General features: G+C 41.3%; 1 protein-coding gene across 1 annotated transcript in view; it reads left to right on the top strand.

Annotated features, from left to right (window-relative positions):
- Positions 1–1,480: 1,480 nt before the first annotated feature.
- Positions 1,481–20,386, top strand: part of grm1a (glutamate receptor, metabotropic 1a) — a 41,562-nt gene continuing 22,656 nt past the window's right edge. Inside the window, exons 1-2 of the mRNA XM_060902693.1 lie at positions 1,481–2,189; positions 6,473–6,722. Coding sequence (XP_060758676.1) covers positions 1,481–2,189; positions 6,473–6,722 — 959 coding nt within the window. The remainder of the gene's footprint in view (positions 2,190–6,472; positions 6,723–20,386) is intronic.

Genomic DNA, 20,386 nt, shown 5'->3' with positions numbered 1-20,386 from the left:
GCTTGTAATGCGACAAAACAGGACAAACACTAAGGGGGATGAATACTTTTACAAGACACTTTATATGGGTGTCAAATCAGGTGTCATATATGTTTGGCCATATAGCCTTGTGTAGATCCACACAATGCTATATAGACTATGCTCAATTATAAAATAGTAGGACAATACTTTGTAGTACAAGTATTTTACATTAAGAGTTAATTCAGTATCCATACTGAATGGATAATGGCTAATTTGTACACACTCTTGATGCATTCCTGTAATGAGTCAGGCTTTTGAGTTTACAGTCTCTATAGCTGTAAACTATAGCTAACTTGCTTTATTGCAATCTTATTTCTTTATTCATGATTTCTCAGTCTGATTCTCCATGTTGTGGGGTAAACCAAGCACAGAGAGAGAGAGAGAGAGAGAGAGAGAGAGAGAGAGAGACTCACACGTTGGTTAAGTGGTGCAAACTCAAGCATCACAGCTCAGCGCCGGCTGTTTCAGAACACCAATGCATCGGACACTCAGGTGCGTATAGCTTTCGAATTCCTACACACACACACACACACACACACACACAGGTTCTCGCGCCGGCGTTTCATTCTCTTCCTTGACAGATGTGAAGCAGATGCAGAAAAGGCAACGTATTTATTATTATTATATACACATTTATACCATGTATAGTTAGCTGGTTTTTGCAGCCATGAATCATTCTAGAGCCGCCTTTGCCTTTCATATGGCTCATTGTTGTTGCTATAGCCTGTGGAGACTCGAGATGCTTCGGTGACATGCTGGTGTGTGTGCGTGTGTGGATTTTGTTACAGCGAGAAAGCGCGCGCTCGTGCTTGCAGTTAGGAGAATTTGCATTGCAATGCAATATAGAACTATGACCTGCGCTGCTCAGCCATGCAATGCATGCATGCGTGCGCGTGTGTAGTGCGCAGTAGTTACGCTTTCACCTTCACAGAGCGGATCCGATTCCTCAGACGGTTTGGGGATTTTGCTCTGGGTTGCTGAAGAGATGAGGATCTCCAAACTGGTGCATTTATATTATATCTGTATATAGATAATTAAACAAACATAGGCTATGTGGTTATGATATCAGTGGTTCAGTTAAATTATACAAGGTGTGTAAATGGTCCAGGAACAGACACATAACCCGACAAAGACTTTGCATGTTTTAGTTTGAAGGAATGAGGATGATGTAGGTGCAGGGTTTTATTCTTATTCCTTCTTGCACCTCAATGCTCTTTTTTGTTTTTAATTTAGTGCACTGACCTTTACTTTGGGACAGGATATACCTATTTTTTAACCATCTCTAATTACTTTTCTTTCGACAGGTGTTCTTGGTTGCGCCTGTATCTTGGACCGTGCACACCATCACCATCATACTCTCTTGATTAAAGCTGCATCCGGGACGACACGACCACCGTAGTCAAGCGGCTATGCGCGCGCGGCTGCACTTATTGTTGTTGCTCACGCGGCACGATTGAAGATGCGCGGAAACCCGCCGCTCTTTGTCACCCTGCTGCTTCTGCAGACGCTCGCGCCACGGGCGCTGGCCAGCAGCCGCGAGCGCTCGCCGTTGGTGTCGCGCGCCTCGGCCCGCTCCGTGGCCCGCATGGACGGCGACGTGATCCTCGGCGCGCTCTTCTCCGTGCACCACCAGCCGTCGGCGGAGCGCGTGGCCGAGCGGAAGTGCGGCGACGTGCGCGAGCAGTACGGCATCCAGCGCGTGGAGGCCACGTTCCACACACTGGACCGCATCAACGCCGACCCGCACCTCCTGCCCAACATCAGCCTCGGCTGCGAGATCCGCGATTCGTGCTGGCACTCGTCTGTAGCCCTCGAGCAGAGCATCGAGTTCATTAGAGACTCCCTCATTTCCATCCGCGACGACTCTAAAGAAGGCTCCAAGTGGTGCGTCGACGGTACACCCTCGAGCCACCCGCCGCCCTCCAAGAAGCCCATCGCGGGAGTCATCGGGCCCGGGTCCAGCTCTGTGGCTATCCAGGTGCAGAACCTGCTGCAGCTGTTCAACATCCCGCAGATCGCCTATTCGGCCACGAGCATAGACTTGAGCGACAAGACGCTCTTTAAGTACTTCCTGCGGGTTGTACCATCCGACACGCTCCAAGCGCGTGCTATGCTCGATATCGTTAAGCACTACAACTGGACTTATGTTTCTGCTGTTCACACAGAAGGCAAGTCTATCTATCTATCTATCTATCTATCTATCTATCTATCTATCTATCTGACATGAACCTTTCTGATATGCAAAATGTCCTAATAATCAGCATCCTGCTGTATAATGAAATGCTAATTCTGTTCCATTAGATGGGTAAAAAGTGGCCTCTCTATTCTTCATTATAAGCACGCCTTAATTAATCAATCAGCTTCTCTTTGTTTAATGAGGGAATTTGGTTTCCTCTCTCGAGGTGAGAGCAACACTGAACAGCCTGTAAGCTATTTAATACCCTTTGCTCAAATTTGTGTCCAACTCTTGTTCTTGAGCTGCCAGATTTTCTAAGCTCCATGCTGTCTGCTAGGTATGTTGTGAAACTTCAAAACATCAGATGTCTGATTTTCAAATCATCCAACATCTCTGATGCTTAAATGGCAAAATTGAATTATGTCTCTCTCTCTCTCAAACACACACACACACAGGCACAATTAAGAAGACAGTTGCTAAGATATTCCGTTCAAGTATGCACAAATACAGTGGACCCACTCAAGGCTACAGGCACAGTAACATCCACTGAACTCCTTCCACCTTCAGTGCTGCCTGTTGCCCTTAGCAACAGCGGCTCTTCTTGATTGCATTAATTACCTGGTTACATTCACATCTGCCTACCACACTAAAGCATTTCAACAGCAGTGTCTCAAGTTCACTGACACCTTAATTGGTAATTGGACAAAATAAAAATTGGATTTTGTAATCGTGTTTTTGGCATATAAATGAAACATTGTAGTCTAATATATTGTCAGTGCAACACAATAGAGAATGAAATAAATTATTTATGTAATATCTGCTTGGGATAAATTGATTTGGTGTCCTGCTTGGATGACTGGGAGATCGAATTTGAAAAATGGAACATGGTGAAGGAAAAAATGAGAATAGTGACAGGGATAGAGACAGAGAAAAAGGGACACTGTAGCCAGAAAAGTGGAGACATTTCAAAATAACATGAAAAGTCATGGATTAAAAGAGAAGAAAAGCTTAAAGTGAGGTTAAAGATGTCCATTTCTGTTGGACATCTAAATGATCAGGCTTTTGTTTTCTTCACTAATTATTATGTAAATTATGCATATGTTTGACATCTGATTTGTAAGTGCATATTTCTTCACTGGCATTCTAAACTGCTGTCAGAAGAAAAGTGAGTTTGTGTTTGTAGCTTCCTACAAAACAAGATCACTGTTTCATGAGAATGAGAAAGATGCCAACATAGTACCTCATTTAGTGGCACCCTGAGCTCAGTTTACTCTCTGTGTGGAACTTTGCATGCTCTTGCCATGTTCACACTGGTTCCCCAGATGTGATTGGCTAAGCCAAATTCTCCATACTTGCGAATGTGCATGTGCATCCCTTTCAGGGTGAATTCTCCCATTCCCTTGCTCCCAGTGTTCCCAGGATCGGCTTCAGATCTACCATGACCATTGATCAGGATAAGAAGACAAGAAAAATTTAATGAATGTCACTCAAAGTGTAAGCAAAACTTTGGTTCGAGCTGAAATGTTGGTTTAGGGATCAGCACTTGATCAGCACCATGGCAGTTTGCACACAGATTATTCACATACACATCACATACCGCTGTCAGATTTTAGCTTCTGTCCATGCAATCATCAGCGCTCTCTCAGCTCTCCATGACTAAAAGAGCTATCCAGAGGGCAACAGCAATGACCTCTCTTGTTGCTGCACCAGGTGTGTTGCGCTGAATTATGCATGAGGAATGGTTGAATGGGTTTTGTGTTTTTGGATTGGATTGGATTAACTTTAATACTCCCCAAAGGGGAAACTCAGTGCCACCATCAACATACAAGACACAACACAACATGAAGCAAGACATTAAGACATGAAAGACATGGTTTTTCTCACCACCATGGAGTTAAATGGAAATTAATTAATATCCAATCCAACATACATGTTATATACGTTATTAAAGTGTGTGTGTGTGTGTGTGTTATTTATATATATATATATATATATATATATATATATATATATATATATATATATATATATAATTTTATCTCATTATCTCTAGCCGCTTTATCCTGTTCTACAGGGTCGCAGGCAAGCTGGAGCCTATCCCAGCTGACTACGGGCAAAAGGTGGGGTACACCCTGGACAAGTCGCCAGGTCATCACAGGGCTGACAGACACAGACAACCATTCACACTCACATTCACACCTACAGTCAATTTAGAGTCACCAGTTAACCTAACCTGCATGTCTTTGGACTGTGGGGGAAACCGGAGCACCCGGAGGAAACCCACGCAGACACGGGGAGAACATGCAAACTCTGCACAGAAAGGCCCTCACTGGCCACGGGGCTCGAACCCGGACCTTCTTGCTGTGAGGCGACAGCACTAACCACTACACCACCGTGCATATATATAGATGTATAGGGTGGCACGGTGGGGTAGTGGTTAGCACTGTCACCTCACAGCAAGAAGGTTCTGGGTTTGAGCCCAGTGGCCGACAGGGGCCTTTCTGTGTGGAGTTTGCATGTTCTCCCCGTGTCTGCGTGGGTTTCCTCCGGGTGCTCTGGTTTCCCCCACTGTCCAAAGACATGCAGGTTAGATTAATTGGTCACTCTAAATTGACCATAGCTGTGAGTGTGAATGGTTGTTTGTCTCTGTCAGCCCTGCGATAACCTGGCGACTTGTTCAGGGTGTACCCTGCCTCCTGCCTACTGTATAGTCAGCTGGGATAGGCTCCAGTTTGCCCACGAATTTGCACAGGATAAGCAGCTACAGATAATGGGGACAAACACACATACATAAGGTGTATTAAAAAAAATTTATATAATTTCACAATCTAATAACTTTGCCAATTCTCATTCAGTTGACCTCAAATTTTAACAGCATGTGTGGAAACAGGTCAAAATTTTATGTTCAATGTTTGTTTTGTTTGTTTGTTTTTAAAGTATAGAAATGCCATTCACTGGAAAATAAAAGGCATTTTGTGTGTTAAAGTACACTCGAACACAGTCGAACATGACTGTGCAGCATGCATTTATGAGAGAATTATCTAAAAATGCACCAACTGCAATGCAGATTTGGATATGGCATAAAAAGTTCAAAGAGGAAGGTTGTCTGTGCAGGGCAAAAGGATCTGGACGACTACCAGGATCTGGCGCACGTATTGAAAATTTGTGAAATCATTCATGGAATCCACATATCTTTTTGAATTTCTCATTCAGATTTTGAAGAATAAATCTTATATTGCTCAACATTAAGCCTGTTCAGTTTCATTTGCCTAGACTATGTAGTTACTGGGATATTTACATCTCAAATAATAGAATTTTTTTTTTTTTGAAACACCCTGTGTATATAATATATATTACTGTACAAAAGTCTTAGGCATCCTATATTTTTTTTCATACAAACTTTGTTATAGATTTCTATTTTATGACTTCTACATTATTGAGTCAGTACAAAAACATTTTAGAGTTCCAAACGTTTGTTTTCCAGCACAAAATTAAATGTTACAGAAAAAATGTTTGTATCTGAGCAGCATATTACATAAGAGACCACTTTTTAGAATAAAAAAGAAAGCATAATGAAGGCTACTGGGTTTTGCTGCAAAATTAAGAAGCAAGTGTGACAAAGTGTCCAGAAGAACTGTGGCTGGTTCTGCAAGATGTTCAGTAAAACCTACAGCTCATTTCCTTATAAAACTGCACTCATTGTACCTGAGACTACTTTTTTTTTTTTTTTTAAAGCAAAGAGTCGTCTCACACCAAATATTGACTTTGTTTCATTTATTATGGCTTACTGCTGTTTATAGTATTTTTTTAATGTTGAAACATTTCATGATTTTTAAGCCATATTTTTGGTCTACAGCATTTCTTTACATGTGCCTAAGACTTTTGCACAGTACTATATATCTGAATTTGAACACTGACTTAATGACCTTGCTAATGTGAATTAACTAAAAGCCTGTAGCGCATGTTTTTTTTTTTTCAGTGATTATTCACATTTTATTTTGTGTCCACCATTTCAGTTGAATTTGTCATTTGTGTCCTGAATGGTAGTGACCACCTCTCCATTTCGTGTCTCTTTCAGTTTCCATTATGTGTCTTCCATTGTGAATTGTCGTCCATTTCTATTCCCGGGTTCTGGCTGCTCTGACTCCGTTGAGTCACTGGAGGTAACCCAGAATCAAAAATGGTGTTTGATCCATCCATATTTCCATAAGTCATGAGAATTACTAAAACCCATTCTGACCTGTCCACTGTTTTGTGTTTCAAATATCAACTCAGGCAACTATGGTGAAAGTGGCATGGAGGCATTTAAGGAACTAGCAGCAGAAGAGGGTTTGTGCATTGCACACTCTGATAAGATCTACAGCAATGCAGGAGAGAAGCACTTCGATCGCCTACTGAGGAAGCTGCGCGAGCGTCTACCCAAGGCCCGCGTGGTCGTCTGTTTCTGCGAGGGCATGACGGTGCGCGGCCTTTTAATGGCCATGAGACGACGGGGAGTTTCTGGAGAATTTCTGCTCATTGGCAGGTAAGGAAAGTTTCAAACAATATATATATATTTTTTATATAATTCCTGAAGGATTGGAGGGAAAAAAAACCATCCCATTTTAGTATTTGAAAAAACAGGAGCTAATTGGCTACCAATTAATGTGTTAAACCAACAATTTAACACAATCTCGTCTCACAGCAAGAAGGTTCTGGGTTCTAACCCAGCGGCCAGCGAAGGCCTTTCTGTGTGGAGTTTGCATGTTCTCCCTGTGTCTGCGTGGGTTTCCCCCACAGTCTAAAGACATGCGGTTAGGTTAATATGGGACAGCCTTGGGCTGAGGTGCCCTTGAGCGAGGCACCTAACTCCCAACTGCTCCCCGGGTGCTGTTAGCATGGCTGCCCACTGCTCTGGGTATGTGTGTGTGCTCATTGCTCATGTGTGTGTGCATGTGTGTGTTCACTGCTTCATATGGGTTAAATGCAGAGAGGAAATTTCACAAGTGTGTGATGAATAAAGTTGTGCCTTCTTTCTTTCTTTTAAACACAAGGATCAGTCGATTTATGTATCTTTTATTTATCCATTTCATGTTTGAAAACAACTTGCTTAACAAAATACTTAGTTTACAGCTGAACAATCAATATCAGTATCATCAGTATACTGTAATTAACCCTTTCACCACTGCAGACCGCAATTCCGGTCTCATTGTAGCAGGGAAACCCCTGTGTATGAAGTTACGCAGTAGTGAAAGGGTTAACAATCCAAATAACTGCTCATTAGAGATATAAATGCAGGAATGTGGAATCAAAATGTAGATTAAAACATGCGTGGAATGTTTACATGTGATTCTTTATCAGCTCATTAGTTCTACATTTAAGTAATAGATATACAGTACCAGTGTACATGTATAAGTTGCACCACGAGTCTCTGATATGGTGGAGTTCTGTGCAAGTGAGCTATTAAAAGATGCACATTATACATTTTTTTATAATTGTAAATCCAGAAACACAGCAGCTGTCTTTTGTTTTTTTTTTCTTTTTGACAGTTCAAAGAAATTTATTTATTGCGTTTGGGTTTTTTTTTTTTAGTGTTGATGTTGATTGGTGCTGTATGTAGTTAACAGCAACATGTTTAACAATTGGTATAGAAGAAAAGAAAGACGTGTTCTAATCAAAAATGGATTCAAGTGCTTATTTGTAAAGGTGTGTTTTAAGTCTTGATTTAAAATCTGTAACAGAGCGACAGCTTTAAACACTTCCATAACTGTCTTCATACACTCACCAGCCACTTTATTAGGAACACCCATACACCTGCTGTTTTATGCAGTTATCTTATCAGCCAGTTCCTTGACAGCAGCGCAGTGCATCAAATCATGCAGATACAAATCAAGAGCTTAGGGATAAAATTAGCTCATGTTTAAAGTCTTTAATTTTCTGTAAAGCTGCTTTGCGACAATGTCTTTTGTTAAAAGCGCTATACAAATAAACTTGACTTAATCACAGCTTCCTTTTTAAGTCCCAATCAAAATGACAATTATATCATACATGGCATGGCCAAGTTGAAAAATGAACCCACTTCTTTCTTCCACTTTGCAAACAGATTGTAGCATTTCATAAAGATCATGAAATACACTCACCGGCCACTTTATTAGGAATACCCACACACCTGTTGTTTTATGCAGTTCTCTAATCAGCCAATCCCCTGACAGCAGCGCAATGCAGAAAATCATGAGATACAAATCAAGAGAGTCAGTTAATATTCACTTCAAACATCAGAATGGGAAAAATTGTGTTCTCTGTGACTTTCACTGTAGCATGGGTGGTGGTGCCAGATGGACTGGTTTGAGTATTTCAGAAACTACTGATCTGGGGTTTTCACACACAACAGTCTCTAGAGTTTACACAGAATGGTGCAACAAACAAACAAACAAAAAAACACAGTGAGTGAGTGACAGTTCTGTGGGTGGAAATGTCTTGTTGATGAGGGAGATCAGTGGAAAATGGCCATATTGGTTCAAGCCGCCAGGAAGGATATAGCAAATCATAGCAACTCCTTTAAAATCATGGTGAGCAGAAAAGCATCTCTGCGTGCAACAGCAGAAGACGACATTGGGTTCCACTCATGCAGCCAAGAACAGGAATTTTAAAATCAGGAACAAGTTCCTATTAAAGTGGCTGATGAGTGTACATATCTACACTATAATTTCACAAAAAAAGATAAACATATGGTAGAAATGATGTGCATTTTATTTAATGTATGCCGTTTTTGATTATACCAAAAAGTACATTTTTATTAACAATAACCTCAGATATAAGCACCTCAAAATATTTCTCCTCTCCCCTCATTCCATGATTGTAGCCAGCTGAATTTATTCCCTCCCCTCCCTTTTTTTTGGGGGGGGGCACAACAATGACAGAGTGCATTGTTTACACTGATTACAGTTGTACTGTAATCTTGGAAATAAGAGATTAGCTGGGGGAAGCTTGTTTCACGCAGCTGAAGCTGAGGCATAATTTGTGATCATGTTGCTTGCCTATTTGAGGTCGTATGAGAGTTTTATGTATCAGACCCCACTTTGTTCATGCATCGTTTGTGTGTTGTCAATCCTGTGCTTGTTTCTACTTAATTAGGATAAAGAAGGGCCAGTAAACATCTGCCATGTAGAAAGTTCTTCAAAAAGCCCTCAAACACAATATCAAGTCAAGTTTATTTTTATAGCACTTTTAACAGTAGGCATTGTCTCAAAGCGGTTTTACAGAAAATTAAAGACTTTAAACATGAGCTAATTTTATCCCTAATCTATCCCCAATTAGCAAGCCTATGGCAACGGTGGCAAGGAAAATTCCCTCAGATGGCATGAGGAAGAAACCTCGAGAGGAACTAGACTCAAAAGGGAACCGGTCCTCATTTGGGTGATAACAGACAACATGATTACAAATAACTTGTTTCTATAACTGTGTCCTATATAGTCACAAAGTATAACTGTGAAACCAGGAAATTCATTATAGTTTTAACATGAAGTCTATTTTGTTGAAGTTATAAACTGTTCATTGTTGGAAACTTGAGTGCAAAACTGTTCATGACGACTGCAGTCCTAAAGTTAGCAAGATAACTCTAGTCCTCAGCCATAAAAGCATGACTGTAAGTGTCCAGAGCCGTCTTCCAAGTGCGGCTTTTGACTGTCCATATGTGGCCGTCCTCCACAGGAGCAATGTGATGAGACTCCAGCCAGACGTAGGGCATCAGGATGGATCAGGCAGGTCTGAGGAGCAATATCACATTTCTTATGAGGCATTGCGAAGCTTAGATATACAGTACTGTGAAAAAAATCTTAGGTGCATGTAAAGAAATGCTGTAAACCAAAAAATGGTTTAAAAATAATGAAATTAAATGTTTCAACATTTATTATTAACAGCAGTAAGCCATAATAAATGAAACAAAGTCAATATTTGGTGTGAGACGACCCTTTGCTTTAAAAAATAGTCATCTCAGGTACGATTAGTGTAGTTTGATAAGGAAATGAGCTGTAGGATTTACTGAGCATCTAACAGAACCAGCCACAGTTCTTCTGGACCCTTTGACTGTCACACTTGCTTCTTGATTTTGCAGCAAAACCCAGCAGCCTTCATTATGTTCTCCTTTTTAATCTGAAAAGTGGTCTCTTGCATAATATGCTGCTCAGATACAAACATTATTGTTTTCTGTAACATTTAATTTTGGGCTGGAAAGCGAACGTTTGGAACGCTAAAATGTTTTTGTACTGACTCAATAATGTTGAAGTCATAAAATAGAAAGGCGGCACGGTGGTGTAGTGGTTAGCGCTGTCGCCTCACAGCAAGAAGGTCCTGGGTTCGAGCCCCGGGGCCGGCGAGGGCCTTTCTGTGCGGAGTTTGCATGTTCTCCCCGTGTCCGCGTGGGTTTCCTCCGGGTGCTCCGGTTTCCCCCACAGTCCAAAGACATGCAGGTTAGGTTAACTGGTGACTCTAAATTGACCGTAGGTGTGAATGTGAGTGTGAATGGTTGTCTGTGTCTGTGTGTCAGCCCTGTGATGACCTGGCGACTTGTCCAGGGTGTACCCCGCCTTTCGCCCGTAGTCAGCTGGGATAGGCTCCAGCTTGCCTGTGACCCTGTAGAAGGATAAAGCGGCTAGAGATAATGAGATGAGATGAGATAAAATAGAAATCTATAACAAAGTTTGTATTAAAAAAAAGGGTGCCTAAGACTTTTGCACATTACTGTATATTTTGTCACCAAAGACAGACAGACAGACAGACAGACAGACAAAAAGACACACACACACACACACACACCAGAGAAGTTACCAGGGCATGTCTCACCACTAATGAATAAGATGTGATGCAGTTACTGAAACACCAGTTTAGACAGGAATCCCTTCTTGTTCTTGTCTTCAGCTCTCATGTTGGGTTGAGGCAGTGCTCCTGGACAGCAAACTTTGCAAACAATTCAAGAAAGAAAATGAAGAATAATTGACAGACACACAAAAACAGAATCAAAATTAAAAGATGTTTAATAAATGCAAAAAAAACCCACAAGGAAATTCATATCAGTGGATATTAATCTGAATCTAATCTAATTTCTGCCTTTGCTGATATATTTTCACATGGCAACAATTTTTCCTCCTCCTCTGATGATATCATTCCTTCACACAGATTATGAAAAATTCACCACACTCTTCTTGGCCACCGGTTTCTATTATATTACCCATTATAAATGAAAGATAGCTGCGAGAGCTTCCGTGTATAATTAGTAGCATGTGCATAATAGCAGCGTCTGATTCATTTTGGGTGGATATTGCAATATGAGAGCAATCCTCTGCTTCTTACAGTACAGTAGGTTCAGCTTTCATAGACGAAATGCAAGGAGGCGGTTAAAAATATCCTACTCCTAATGAAGGTCTGATTGTGTATGTATGCATGACTTAAAAGATTAGCTCCATTGGCTTTCTTCCAGATCTCGAATGTGTTTCTGCCACCTTGCCAAATCCTGCTTCAGGTTGATTTGATTTTAGCCTGGCACAGGCTGTGGTAGCTTTGGCAGCATTGAGGATGACCGTGTCTTTTGGTGAAGTAGGTCACTTCTTTATTTAATTTATTTTTTTAAACAATATGCCTTTGGTCTCTCTTGCTTTGTTCTGAGGTGATCTGTGTAAGGATGGAGTTTTGAAGTACTCAGTGCTTATACTGCGGCAGTTGTTTTATCCTAACTTTGTTTGTTTGTTTGTTTTGCTGTTGTTGTGGTTTGTTTGTTTTTTGGGAAGTGTTCTCAATGTATTTTAAAAGGCTTTACACGGCTCTGAGGAGGCTGAGCTCACTTTCCAGAACATCTTTCTTTCATTAACTCCCATTTTTAATACATTAGAGGATATCTTATTCACAGGGGCAGTGAGATAGAGGGGGAGAGTGACAGAGAGAACAGTAGGGGGGAAATGATGTGTGTGTGTGGGGGGGGTTTAACCCCATACATGAGAAATATTGAACTTTTTTATTGCTATAATGGTCTTTTCTTTCACTGCTAAGATTCTGCCATGTAACTCGGAAGCAATAACTTTATTTTTTTTGTGTGTGATTCTCACGAAGTCTTGCTTTCCAAGATTTCAAATATGAAATTTTTAAAAAGAATTGAATCAATAAATTTCCTTTTTAGGCATTAATAACAAGGTCTGAAGTGTTTGTGAGCTTTAATTTAAAAATATTTACTGATAACACCATTTTGAACATATTTTCCAAAACAAGTTCTTAAAATTCTCATTACTGCAACAGACTGAAAACATCAAGACCATTAGGAAAGCTAATAATAAAAAACATTTTCATATTTTTAAAAATTAAGTATTAACAGTCATGCACGGTTACTTGAAACTCTGAAATAATGTACATTCTTAAATTAACATTTTTTGTTTTTCTCGAATTACCGCAACGCAATCTCCAAACTAATGTTTTTAATATTTCATTGAAACCTGATATGTTTTCAAAATGATGTGTCAAACCTGAACGAACATAATGTATAGATTCTGCACATGCATTTGAAAGAAAGCTACTATTTTTCCATTCATTAAATTAACATTTAAAAAGACACCTGTTGCAGTAATGAGACATAGGTTTCGGAAATGACATTAATGAATTTGGTAATGATAAGTACACGAAGACTGAGATATAGTTTAAAAAAATTATAAAATGTAGAAAATGAGATAGTGACACAATCATGGGTTCAAGTTCAATCAACTTCATTTTGCAGTGCTTAAAAATTACATAACACACATAGGTTAAAAACCAAGAACAAGTAAAAAAAAAAAAAAAACATACAAAAACATTACAACATGACTAAACAGGGCAACTGTTGTAAAGATGCTAAACTAGGGCACATCATCAGTGATGTACCCTTCAACCATCAGGTGTTTCAGGTCTCTTAAATATCAGACGGTCTCTTAAATATCAGACACCCTCTGCCAGGTGACCCAGCTAAAACCACACTCACAACCGCCGTACGTGCTACGACAGGTGGTCTAAGGTAAGTAATTTGGCAAAACTGTGTTTCAGACTTGCATGACACTTGTGTGTGTTCAGCGCTGTAGAAGGTCGCAGACTGGCGGTGGAGACTTTTGGTCCTGCACATGCAAATTCTATGGGTCTTGCGAAAAATCAAGAATGCATACACTACGTATGGGACCCATACTCCTTTTGTACACCTGAACCAAGTTAGCAGCACGGCTAGTAGGGGCTTTTTGCGATGACAGTAAGACGCACGGTGATTGTACGAGTGATGTGCCTCAGAAGTACTAAACAAGTACTCCACACTTGCTATTTCTGTGGCCCCAAGACAGAAGTACATCTCACTTTCTACCCCTATGTGTGGCGCACACACGACACGAGAGGCAAGACTTTGGGTATATATATTGGGGGAGGAACCAAGGAACCAATTATGGAGTGTGTAGCATTGTAGAAGGGAAGGTGGCTGTCGCCATACCGTTGCAACGACTGAGGGAGTTGGACCTTTATAGGCAGATGATAGAAGCTGACGAGCAGCACGAAGCGATATTGGCTTTGCTAACACCGATGTCTGAACGCGAGGCAGCAGAGGCGGTGGCCTCTGTCCCATCTTTTCTCAATCACTTCCTCTCTCTTATCCTCTGCTGAATGCAACCTGTACTTGACAAGTACTTTGCCCATACTCCTCCCCCAAACTCTTCCCCCAGGTTCACCGTGACCCTGCAGCATGGCTGTGAGCTACCAAACCATGCATGTCCAAAACACTTATGGCGGGTTGTGAGTGTGGCATAAGGTTGATTAGGCCTCAGCTTGTGCCCTAGCAGCAACCTCCAATGGATCTGCTCTCTTGATCCAAAGCCATATTGATGTTCTCTCTGCAGCCTCCTTACTGTTACAGACGACTCGCCTACTTCTTTCACCTGTAATGCCAAGTGCAACATACACTCTGCAAAGCCTCTACAGTCAAGTACCTCACCCTCCAGCCTTTTCCCTCTTCCATCCAAAGGCCTCCTTCACTTGATCATCCTAAGGCGCCATTAGTTCCAACATGACTATGATCATCATTGTTTCTAATACCAGGACCATGGGTGGTCAGTGTGTGGTCTTTGCAATGTGTTGGGGGAACTTAAACTGCTGCCTCAAGTCCACCAATAGCTGCCAATCCCGGGCTGCACTGAGGAGTCCTGATCATGTTTTGAGTTCTCTCGGGCTTTCTCCAGGTCTAACAAAGGAGATTGCAGGTATAGTGGATTTGGAGTTTCTCTTTGTACTGATGGCACTTCGGATGCTGTCTGTGATGGTCCTCAACACCTGGTCATGTCACCAGCGATATCACCTTTCCACCAACACTTTTGAGCAACTACTCCCAAGGCAAAGTGGGAATTCTGGTGTTTCTGTCAAGTCCAAGTGGTGCAAGTTGGAACAGATGGGAAGAACATCATAAATTGACTGGATCAAGTACTGGATGCAGTGTGGTTCTGCATGCCAAAGGAAAGTCCATGAGATCATAGCATGGGTATTGAGTTGTTCTGAGCCCCGCTTTTCCTCTGGCCACTGTTCCCATATGGTCCCTGTGGTGCAGTCTTGACTCTGCCTGTGCCACAGTCATCTCTGCTCTCCATTTCCTGCCAGTCTTAATGGTCACTCCTGCCTCTGAAATTTTAAGGTCACTCAAGTCTTGGTACTGTAACACCTCCCTTGCCAGCATTACCTTAAACTCCTCCTTGATGGACTTCAAAGGAAGCCTTAGCGCACAGGTATTTCCATAGAGGGCAATGCTCCTTGGCAAATCCAGCCATTTCCTCAAGAAGCAACTGACTCCCTAAGGACTTTCAAGTTCTGCAATGGTGGAGATGAAAACCTCAAAGGAGCAGTGGCAGTTCCTTAAGAAGTGGCTCTCTGAGGTTGAATGCCTCAGTAGGCTCAGGGGGGCATATCAATTCTCTGTATTCCCCTAAGCTGTGCTCTATAATACCCCTTTCCAGCCAACAGGGAACTGGTTCTGCTCTGGTTCACACACCAAATTTCAACTGTTTGTTTCAATCAACTGTTCAGAGCATTTTGACCAAAAATAAATCGGTTTGGGACCTGAAAAGTTGGTTCCCAGCTGGAAATAAAATATAGCTGGTTTTTCCAGTGCAAACCAGGATGACATCAGTGGGCATGTCATTGGTTTGGAGAGGAACTAATGGAGAACATAACAGAAAAGGATACATCTTCAGAAAAAATGGAAACAAAACAAATATCTGCAGTGATGGAACAAAAGCTCACAGGTAATCAGTGCACTCTGCCATCTTGCTACCACTGTTTACTCTCATTGTGCATTTTGCAACACCATCCGTTCATGATGTATCCTTGATTACAGTGATTCTGCTCATTGCAAATTGATGTAAACTTGTGCTGGTTCGCTACCTGGTACCAAGGTTCAAGGAATCCTGAATGGAACAGTTCAAGAACCTGTTCCCTGTTGGTCAAAAAGGAGTACAAGGGGGTCACTACAGGTCAAGTGGATGTGGTGAACCACTTCCTCCTTTGTGCAGGTAAAATGTCCACTTTGTCTCTGACTCAAGAGCTGCTTGGTGAAGCCAGATGGGTTGTTGATCATGTAGTCTGTATGATTAAATTTTAATGACTGAACCAGAAATTCTCTCTACCACAACTGGTCTTAAATTGTAGCGGTAAGTGAGAATGGTGTTGTGGAGGATGAGGAACCTTAACATTTTTTGCTAACGATAGGGGAGCCATGACGACTAAGCAAATTTTTACTCAATGTATATAATTAGACATTAATGAAGTATATTTTCATAGAATTTTTTTAATCTAATGTTTTTATAAATGTGGAAAACTACCTGTATCATTAATCAGTACTGTTGTGTCCACAGTCAGACAAGAGAATGTTTAGCTTTTAACTGGAATGTATAGAAAATTGCTTACCTGGTAGCCATCTTGAAGGTACTTGCAGATGTGTTGCTTCATCCATCCATTATCTGTAGCCGCTTATCCTGTACAGGGTACAGCTGACTATGGGCGAGAGGCAGGGTACGCCCTAGACAAGTCGCCAAGTCATCACAGGGTTGACATATAGACACACAAACAACCATTCACAGGCCTACAGACAATTTAGAGCTGGGATAAAACCTGCATGTCTTTGGACTGTGGGGGAAACCGGAGCACCCAGAGGAAACCCATGCATACACGGGGAGAACATATAAACTCCACACAGAAAGGCCCTCGTTGGCCGCTGGGTTCGAACCCAGGACCTTCTTGCTGTGAGGCGACAGTGCTAACCACTGTGCTGCCCATGTTGCTTCATTGAAAAGCAAAATTTATTTAAAATTATTTTGTGTGCGTATAAGTACAGACCTTCAAAAGTGTTGCAAGCATTCAAAAATTATGAGAGCATCGGTCATGGACACTTCATTTTTGCACTAGATTATTATTATTATTATGTGAATATTCAGTTAATAATTTTTCTGTCATTTGAAAACACCTAGAAGAACTTCATTTTTTTTTTCCAGAATATTTTCATTTTACACTGTTTTTAAATTAGATTATAACATTCAGAGTTGGACGCATTGCGGTAATGAGAATTTCAGCTGAAAATGCAGTAAAATCATTCATGCCTACATTGAAATTACTTTTTGTGCAAAGTGGAGAATACTGTCTTTATTATGATATTTTATTATATTACTAAATTACAACCCCAATTCCAAAAAAGTTGGGACAAAGTACAAATTGTAAATAAAAACGGAATGCAATGATGTGGAAGTTTCAAAATTCCATATTTTATTCAGAATAGAACATACGTAGATGACATATCAAATGTTTAAACTGAGAAAATGTATCATTTAAAGAGGAAAAATTAGGGGATTTTTAAATTTCATGACGACAACAACACATCTCAAAGTTGGGACAAGGCCATGTTTACCACTGTGAGACATCCCCTTTTCTCTTTACAACAGTCTGTAAATGTCTGGGGACTGAGGAGACAAGTTGCTGAAGTTTAGGGATAAGAATGTTAACCCATTCTTGTCTAATGTAGGATTCAAGTTGCTCAACTGTTTTAGGTCTTTTTTGTCGTATCTTCCGTTTTATGATGCACCAAATGTTTTCTATGGGTGAAAGATCTGGACTGCAGGCTGGCCAGTTCAGTACCTGGACCCTTCTTCTACGCAGCCATGATGCTGTAATTGATTGCAGTGTGTGGTTTGGCATTGTCATGTTGGAAAATGCAAGGCCTTCCCTGAAAGAGACGTCATCTGGATGGGAGCATATGTTGCTCTAGAACCTGGATATACCTTTCAGCATTGATGGTGTCTTTCCAGATGTGCAAGCTGCCCATGCCACACACACTAATGCAACCCCATACCTACAGAGATGTAGGCTTCTGAATTGAGCGCTGATAACAACTTGGGTCGTCCTTCTCCTCTTTAGTCCGAATGACACGGCGTCCCTGATTTCCATAAAGAACTTCAAATTTTGATTTGTCTAACCACAGAACAGTTTTCCACTTTGCCACAGTCCATTTTAAATGAGTCTTGGCCCAGAGAAGATGTCTGCGCTTCTGGATCATGTTTAGATACTGCTTCTTCTTTGAACTATAGAGTTTTAGCTGGCAACAGCGGATGGCACAGTGAATTGTGTTCACAGATAATGTTCTCTGGAAATATTCCTGAGCCCATTTTGTGACTTCCAATACAGAAGCATGCCTGTATGTGATGCAGTGCCGTCTAAGGGCCCGAAGATCACGGGCACCCAGTATGGTTTTCCGGCCTTGACCCTTACGCACAGAGATTCTTCCAGATTCTCTGAATCATTTGATGAGGATATGCACTGTAGATGATGATATGTTCAAACTCTTTGCAATTTTACACTGTCGACCTCCTTTCTGATATTGGTCCACTATTTGTCGGCACAGAATTAGGGGGATTGGTGATCCTCTTCCCATCTTTACTTCTGAGAGCCGCTACCACTCCAAGATGCTCTTTTTATACCCGGTCATGTTAATGACCTATTGCAAATTGACCTAATGAGTTGCAATTTGGTCCTCCAGCTGTTCCTTTTTTGTACCTTTAACTTTTCCAGCCTCTTATTGCCCCTGTCTCAACTTTTTTGAGATGTGTTGCTGTCATGAAATTTCAAATGAGCCAATATTTGGCATGAAATTTCAAAATGTCTCACTTTCGGCATTTGATATGTTGTCTATGTTCTATTGTGAATACAATATCAGTTTTTGAGATTTGTAAATTATTGCATTCCGTTTTTATTTACAATTTGTACTTTGTCCCAACTTTTTTGGAATCGGGTTGTACATGTTTTACATTTAAAATTGTTACTGCCATGGTATTTTAATGGTTTCATGAGCGTGACCGATTTGGGCTTAATGGCTTCATTCACAAGTAGACTTGCTTGTGCTGCAGAGCTGTCAGATGCCAGTTTGTTGGTGCGATTAGCAATACTAACAGTCTGGGTAGCCTGGAAAAGTCCCCAGGGTTTTAGTTAACTACAGCACAACTGAAAGTGCAGAAAGTGCAGAAAGCTTGTACACTTCTTAACAGCCATAGCACTGAACTGTTTTAGGAGTGTGGATGGATGGAATTAGCACCTGCATTAAGGATAGATCTCTGGATGATTCAGCTAAAACATGGAAAAGCAGGTATTTGTTGGCAGGAGAGAAACATTGAGTATTCATGATGTGCGCAAGTAATAAAAGGTCTCATTTTGAAAGCTGGAGCACTGTAAGCGAGAGAAGGAGAGAGAGCGGGAGAGACCAGACGTCAAAGAGGCAGTGCCAAGCTACTCCGAACTGGAGCTCCATGAATTAGTAAAGGCCTCTGGATAAGCTTTAATGGCCGTCAGCCTAATCCAGAGAAGAGCAGGTTACATCTGAGTGTATCCATCACAGAGGCACAGTGCTCTAGAGTGTAAAGAGAAGAATAGGGAATAGGGCTAGGTCAAGAGATGGAAATGTGATGTGAAAGGAAATGAAAATGAGCTGAAGATATGCAGGAGAGGAAAATGAGGCAGGGTGGGGGGACTCTGGAGGAATATTACATTAGGAGATGAAGGAAAAGGGTTTTTTTTTTTTCCCTTCTTCCCCAAATCACTCATTCAAGTGAACACTGGGTGCAAGGCAGGAATGTGCCCTGGATGGTATGTGTTCATCTAACAGCATGTTAAAGGAAGCTCCAGAACCCTCCAGATATCAACGCTCATACACATACATGTGGGTTTGATCCTGAGCTCAGGTTATTACCTGAGCTCAGGATCAAACCCACAGCCCTGAAGATGTGGTTCAGTAACACATTTCTATTTAATGCTCGGTCACTGAAGTAGCCTAATCATAATAGGGCTCATACTCTAGCCTAATCATAATAGGGCTCATTGATCAAGCTGGATATGAAGGGATTTGTTCATTAGTCATTTATATGAGCATTTACACAAGAAATGTGTTATTCGTGGAAATCCTGTAAATGTTCTTATCTTACTCGTGCTCCTGAGTGTGTCCATTAGCTCTTCCCATTGCATGGTACCAGCTTGACTCAATTTAACTCTACTCTACCTGCTTTTGGTATCAGCAGTTCGTTTTCCACTACAGCTAGTCAACATAGCTATGCCGCATAAAACTGCAATGACCTCGTCTTCAACACAACACACACAGGAACATATTTATTATTAGTACTACTACTCACACACACGTCTAGCTGAAATTGCCATGATTCAACATGTTTCTAATGTGTTTTGCTAAACAAACAAAAAACAGCGTAGAAAGCTTGCATCCAAACTGTCAGGATGTAATGGTAACAGCATAAAAAGTGCCACCATTTTACAAGCAGCAAAAAAAGCTGCACTATATATGTTAAAGCTGTGTAATGGTTAGAGCACAGGGCTTTCACTCGGAGAACATGGGTTAGCATAAGAAGACAAACTAACATAAACCTTGACTTGATTGACTTCAAAATAATATCATTTGCATGATTACTGCAGGGGCAGCACAGTGGTGTAGTGGTTAGCGCTGTTGCCTCACAGCAAGGAGGTCCGGGTTCGAGCCCCGTGGCCGGCGAGGGCCTTTCTGTGCGGAGTTTGCATGTTCTCTCCGTGTCCGTGTGGGTTTCCTCCGGGTGCTCCGGTTTCCCCCACAGTCCAAAGACATGCAGGTTAGGTTAACTGGTGACTCTAAATTGACTGTGAGTGTGAATGGTT

This window comes from Neoarius graeffei, chromosome 2, assembly GCF_027579695.1.
Source record: "Neoarius graeffei isolate fNeoGra1 chromosome 2, fNeoGra1.pri, whole genome shotgun sequence".
NCBI classification, from domain to species: domain Eukaryota; kingdom Metazoa; phylum Chordata; class Actinopteri; order Siluriformes; family Ariidae; genus Neoarius; species Neoarius graeffei.
Note: the sequence above shows the minus strand (reverse complement) of the source record. Positions and strands in the feature narration are given on the sequence as shown.